General features: G+C 55.1%; 1 protein-coding gene across 1 annotated transcript; it reads left to right on the plus strand.

Annotated features, from left to right (window-relative positions):
- The first annotated feature begins 3,087 nt into the window (after positions 1-3,087).
- LOC115355910 (uncharacterized) lies at positions 3,088-4,124 on the plus strand. Its single transcript, XM_030046831.1, has 2 exons — positions 3,088-3,160; positions 3,307-4,124. The coding sequence occupies exons 1-2, from the start codon at positions 3,088-3,090 to the stop codon at positions 4,122-4,124; spliced, it is 891 nt and encodes a 296-aa protein (XP_029902691.1).
- The last annotated feature ends 2,288 nt before the right edge of the window (positions 4,125-6,412 follow it).

Below are 6,412 nucleotides of genomic sequence, written 5' to 3' on the forward strand. Positions count from 1 at the left end.
TAATGTGAAATGTGTTTATGAAATAAAAAATATATATGGGATTTGAAGGTGTAAATGATTGCCTATTGTACTTTATAGGAAACTGGTGAGGAGAGGCAATACAGTGCCATGGACTGGCGACATGAGAGGCAATACAGTGCCTGGACTGGCGACCTGTCCAGGGTGTCTCACTGCCTTCGCCCTATGAGCGCTGGGATAGGCTCCAGCACCCCCCCGCGACCCTAGTGAGGACAAGCGGTTTAGAAGATGAATGAATGTAAGGCGTGGCACCAAGGCCATATCGTCTGCATATTTAACTAATGTTAAATTTTCTATGTCGCATTTAATTTCATTTGTATAAACTGAAAATAAAATCGGTGACAAAATGCAACCCTGGGGGACTCCAGTATTTAGAACAAGACTGTCAGACATGAAATCATTCACCTTAACTTTTTGTGGTCGACTATGTAGAAATTCTTTTATCCAGAAGATAATAGCTGAATTTACCTGCAGAGTAGAAAGACATGACAGAATGTCTGTATTTACAGTATTAAATGCGGAGGAGAAGTCCATGAATAAAATCCGTGCACAAGCTTTCGATTTATTTGAAGCTTTCTAGCGTAGTTTCGGGAGCAGGACCACACCACAACCACACCTCTTCCGGCATTGCTTAAATTCTCCTAACCCCTTCCTCCCCTGTCACTCTCGTACTCTGCACGAGAGCCGAGACACGGCAACTTCGTACCCTAAACTCGAAGCAAAATGCGAATTAAACTTTACTCGGCAGCCACTCACCTCACTTCAGCATGGAGGTCGTTTCCCTCTCTCCTTCGGAAGACGACTCGTTCGACCGGGATCAGGACAATCAGGCCCAGAGTTTGTAATCAACCCTTCTCCGCGGTTCCAGCACCAGACGAAAAGCATCTCTCCGCCGCTTCGGTGCCCGAGACCCCGCTTCCGCCATCCAAAATCCGGTCAGTCCAGCCAACACAGTTTCATCCATAAGTGTGTATTCCGCCCGGTTCTTGTCTCCTAAATATCCAAAATCATCTCAGTCCATTATCATCGTCGGACGCTTCCTCCACGTCCCCGAGCCTTCCTCCTCATTTCTCCGCCGCCGCTCTCCCACTCTGCCGCCCCGAACACGTTTCAAATTCCCCGCCATGGAGGCAACACTCCGGCATCAGAACACGTAGCAAGTCGCATCGTTACCACGCTCCAGCAAAGTCCCCATATGGCCAGTTTCCCTCAGAAATCTCCGTTTGGACCGTAGCAGCTCTTCACAAAACACTGAAACATAAAGGAATCCCATTTCATAGAAACGATAATAAAGCAAAACTTTTAACATTCCGATGTCGGCCCGACACCTAGCAGCCGCTTTCCGGATGACGTCACCACGCCCACTACGTCATCACGTCCTAACGTCACCACCCCTGCCGCAGTTAAAGGAACAGTTCACAGACATTCCCTAGCTCAAAGTCAGCAGAAAGACGCACCTCAGAAGAAAGAATACATTGCAGCTAGAACAAAAAACAGACAGCCTCTTCCTTTATCCAGAGCAGACAACCACAGGACGGCTCTATTCCAGCAACCGCTTCCTCAAGCACAGGCTCAAGGCACCGGGATGCCAGCGCCCTCTGCAGCCCAAGTCCAGCAACAGCAACAGATTCCTCCAGCACAGGATTATGGCACTGGGATACCAGCGCCCCCCGCAGCCCTATTCCAGCATCAGCTTCCTCCAGCGCAGGCTCCTGGCACCGGGATGCCAGCGCCCCCTGCAGCCTTATTCCAGCAACAACAACAGCTTCCTCCAGCCCAGGCTTCTGGCACCGGGATGCCAGGGGCCTTCCACAACTCTAAATCAGCTAACACTAACCCTAACCCTTCCACAGCTCTATTACAGCAATAGCAGCTTCCTCCAGCACTGGCTTCTGGCAATGGGATGCCAGGGGCCATCCACAGCTTTATTCCAGCAACAGCAACAGCTTCCTCCAGCACAGACTCCTGGCACCAGGATGCCAACACCCTCCACAGCTCTAAATCAGCTAACACTAACCCTAACCCTTCCACAGCTCTATCCCAGCAATAGTAGCAGCTTCCTCCAGCAGTGGCTTCTGGCACCGGGATGCCAGGGGCCTTCCACAGTTCCAAATCAGCAACAGCAGCAGATCCCTCCAGCAGTGGCTTCTGGCACCGGGATGCCAGGAGCCTTCCACAGCTCTAAATCAGCTAACACTAACCCTAACAATTCCACAGCTCTATCCCAGCAATAGCAGCAGCTTACTCCAGCAGTGGCTTCTGGCACCGGGATGCCAGGGGCCCTCCACAGTTCCAAATCAGCAACAGCAGTAGATCCCTCCAGCAGGAGCTTCTGGCACCAAGATGCCAGGGGCCTTCCACAGCTCTATTACAGCAATAGTAGCAGCTCCCTCCAGCAGTGGCTTCTGGCACCGGGACGCCAGGGGCCTTCCACAGTTCCAAATCAGCAACAGCAGCAGCTCCCTCCAGCAGGAGCTTCTGGCACCAAGATGCCAGGGGCCTTCCACAGCTCTATTACATCAATAGCAGCAGCTTCCTCCAGCAGTGGCTTCTGGCACCGGGATGCCAGGGGCCTTCTACAGCTATCCCAGCAACAGCAGCAGCTCCCTCCAGCAGGAGCTTCTGGCACCAAGATGCCGGGGGCCTTCCACAGTTCTATTCCAGCAATAACAACAGCTTCCTCCAGCAGTGGCTTCCGGCACTGGGATGCCAGGGGCCTTCCACAGCTTCAAATCAGCAACAGCAGCAGCTTCCTCCAGCAGCGGCATCTGGCACCGGGATGCCAGGGGCCCTCCATAGCTCTATTCCAGCAACAGCAGCAGCTTCCTCCAGCAGTGGCTTCTGGCACCGGGATGCCAGGGGCCTTCTACAGCTATCCCAGCAACAGCAGCAGCTCCCTACAGCAGGAGCTTCTGGCACCAAGATGCCGAGGGCCTTCCACAGTTCTATTCCAGCAATGGCAACAGCTTCCTCCAGCAGTGGCTTCCGGCACCAGGATGTCAGGGGCCTTCCACAGCTTCAAATCAGCAACAGCAGCAGCTTCCTCCAGCAGCGGCATCTGGCACCGGGATGCCAGGGGCCCTCCATAGCTCTATTCCAGCAACAGCAGCAGCTTCCTCCAGCAGTGGCTTCTGGCACCGGGATGCCAAAGGCCTTCCACAGCTCTAAATCAGCAACAGTACCAGCTCCCTCCAGCAGGGGCTTCTGGCACCGGGATGCCAAAGGCCTTCCACAGCTCTAAATCAGCAACAGTACCAGCTCCCTCCAGCAGGGGCTTCCGGCACCAAGATGCCAGGGGCCTTCCACAGCTCTATTACAGCAATAGCAGCTTCCTCCAGCACAGGCTTCTGGCTCCGGGATGCCAAGGGCCTTCCACAGCCATTCCAGCAACAGCAGCAGCTTCCTCCAGCAGTGGCTTCTGGCACCGGGATGCCAGGGGCCTTCCACAGCTTTATTCCAGCAACAGCAACAGCTTCCTCCAGCACAGGCTTCCAGCACAGGATGCCAACACCCTCCGCAGCTCTAATTCAGTAAAAGCAACTGCTTCCTCCAGCAGGGTCTTCTGGCACCGGGATGCCAAGGCCTCCCACAGCTCTATTCCAGCAACGGCAGCAGCTTCCCCTAGCACAAGTTTCCAGCACTGGGATGCCAGGGCACTCCACAGCTTTCTAGCAACAGCAGCAGCTTCCTCCAGCACAGACTCCTGGCACCAGGATGCCAACACCCTCCACAACTCTAAATCAGCAACAGCACCTGCTTCCTCCAGCAGGGTCTCCCGGTACCGGGATGCCAGGGCTCTCCACAATTCCATAGCTCTATGCCAGCAACACCACCAGCTTCCTCCAGCACAGACTTCTGGCACAGGATGCCAGAGCTCTCCACAGATCTATTCCAGCAACAGCACCAGCTTCCTCCAGCACCGACTTCTGGCACTGGGATGCCAACACTGTCTGCAACTCTTATTCAGCAACAACAGTAGTTTCCTCCATTCGGGGCTCCTGGCACCGGGATGCCAGCACCCTCCTCAGCTCTATCCCAGCAACAGCAGCAGTTTCCTCTATTCGGGACTCCTGGCACTTGGATGCCAGCACCTTTCGCAGCTCTAATACAGCAACAATCGCAGTTTCCGTCATTCGGGGCTACTGGCACCGGGATGCCAGCACCCTCCTTAGCTCTATCCCAGCAACAGCAGCAGTTTCCTCTATTCGGGACTCCTGGCACTTGGATGCCAGCACCCTTCGCAGCTCTAATACAGCAACAATCGCAGTTTCCGTCATTCGGGGCTACTGGCACCGGGATGCCAGCACCCTCCTCAGCTCTATTCCAGCAACAGCAGCAGTTTCCTCTATTCGGGACTTCCGGCACCGTGATGCCAGCATCCTCCTTAGCTTTATTCCAGCAACAGCAGCAGTTTCTTCCATTCGGGACTTCTGGCATCAGGATGCCAGCAACCTTCGCAGCTCTAATTCAGCAACAACCGCAGTTTCCGTCATTCGGGGCTCCTGGCACTGGGATGCCAGGGGCCTTCCACAGCTCTAAATCAGCTAACACTAACCCTAATCCTTCCACAGCTCTATCCCAGCAATAATAGCAGCTTCCTCCAGCAGTGGCTTCTGGCACCGGGACGCCAGGGGCCTTCCACAGTTCCAAATCAGCAACAGCAGCAGATCCCTCAAGCAGGAGCTTCTGGCTCCAAGATGCCAGGGACCTTCCACAGCTCTATTACAGCAATAGCAGCAGCTCCCTCCAGCAGTGGCTTCTGGCACCGGGATGCCAGGGGCCTTCCACAGCTATCCCAGCAACAGCAGCAGCTTCCTCCAGCCGTGGCTTCTGGCACCGGGATGCCAGGAGCCTTCCACAGTTCCAAATCAGCAACAGCAGCAGCTTCCTCCAGCAGGAGCTTCTGGCACCAAGATGCCAGGGGCCTTCCACAGCTCTATTACATCAATAGCAGCAGCTTCCTCCAGCAGTGGCTTCTGGCACCGGGATGCCAGGGGCCTTCCACAGCTATTCCAGCAACAGCAGCAGCTTCCTCCAGCAGTGGCTTCTGGCACCGGGATGCCAGGGGCCTTCTACAGCTATTCCAGCAACAGCAGTAGCTCCCTCCAGCAGGAGCTTCTGGCACCAAGATGCCGGGGGCCTTCCACAGTTCTTTTCCAGCAATAGCAACAGCTTCCTCCAGCAGTAGCTTCCGGCACCGGGATGCCAGGGGCCTTCCACAGCTTCAAATCAGCAACAGCAGCAGCTTCCTCCAGCAGCGGCATCTGGCACCGGGATGCCAGGGGCCCTCCATAGCTCTATTCCAGCAACAGCAGCAGCTTCCTCCAGCAGTGGCTTCTGGCACCAGGATGCCAAAGGCCTTCCACAGCTCTAAATCAGCAACAGTACCAGCTCCCTCCAGCAGGGGCTTCTGGTACCAAGATGCCAGGGGCCTTCCACAGCTCTATTACAGCAATAGCAGCTTCCTCCAGCACAGGCTTCCAGCTCTGGGATGCCAAGGGCCTTCCACTGCCATTCCAGCAACAGCAGCAGCTTCCTCCAGCAGTGGCTTCTGGCACCAGGATGCCAAAGGCCTTCCACAGCTCTAAATCAGCAACAGTACAAGCTCCCTCCAGCAGGGGCTTCTGGCACCAAGATGCCAGGGGCCTTCCACAGTTCTATTACAGCAATAGCAACAGTTTCCTCCAGCACAGACTCCTGGCACCAAGATGCCAACACCCTCCACAACTCTAAATCAGCAACAGCACCAGCTTCCTCCAGCAGGGTCTCCTGGTACCGGGATGCCAGGGCTCTCCACAATTCCATAGCTCTATGCCAGCAACACCACCAGCTTCCTCCAGCACAGACTTCTGGCACAGGATGCCAGAGCTCTCCACAGATCTATTCCAGCACCAGCTTCCTCCAGCACCGACTTCTGGCACTGGGATGCCAACACTGTCTGCAGCTCTTATTCAGCAACAACAGTTTCCTCCATCCGGGGCTCCTGGCACCGGGATGCCAGCACCCTCCTCAGCTCTATCCCAGCAACAGCAGCAGTTTTCTCTATTCAGGACTCCTAGCACTTGGATGCCAGCACCCTTCACAGCTCTAATACAGCAACAATCGCAGTTTCCATCATTCGGGGCTACTGGCACCGGGATGCCAGCACCCTCCTCAGCTCTATTCCAGCAACAGCAGCAGTTTCCTCCATTCAGGGCTCCTGGCACTTGGATGCCAGCACCCTTCGCAGCTCTAATACAGCAACAATCGCAGTTTCCGTCATTCGGGACTGCCGGCACCGTGATGCCAGCATCCTCCTTAGCTTTATTCCAGCAACAGCAGCAGTTTCTTCCATTCGGGACTTCTGGCACCAGGATGCCAGCAACCTTCGCAGCTCTAATTCAGCAACAACCGT

The sequence above is a fragment of the Myripristis murdjan genome, chromosome 24, assembly GCF_902150065.1.
Source record: "Myripristis murdjan chromosome 24, fMyrMur1.1, whole genome shotgun sequence".
NCBI lineage: Eukaryota > Metazoa > Chordata > Actinopteri > Holocentriformes > Holocentridae > Myripristis > Myripristis murdjan.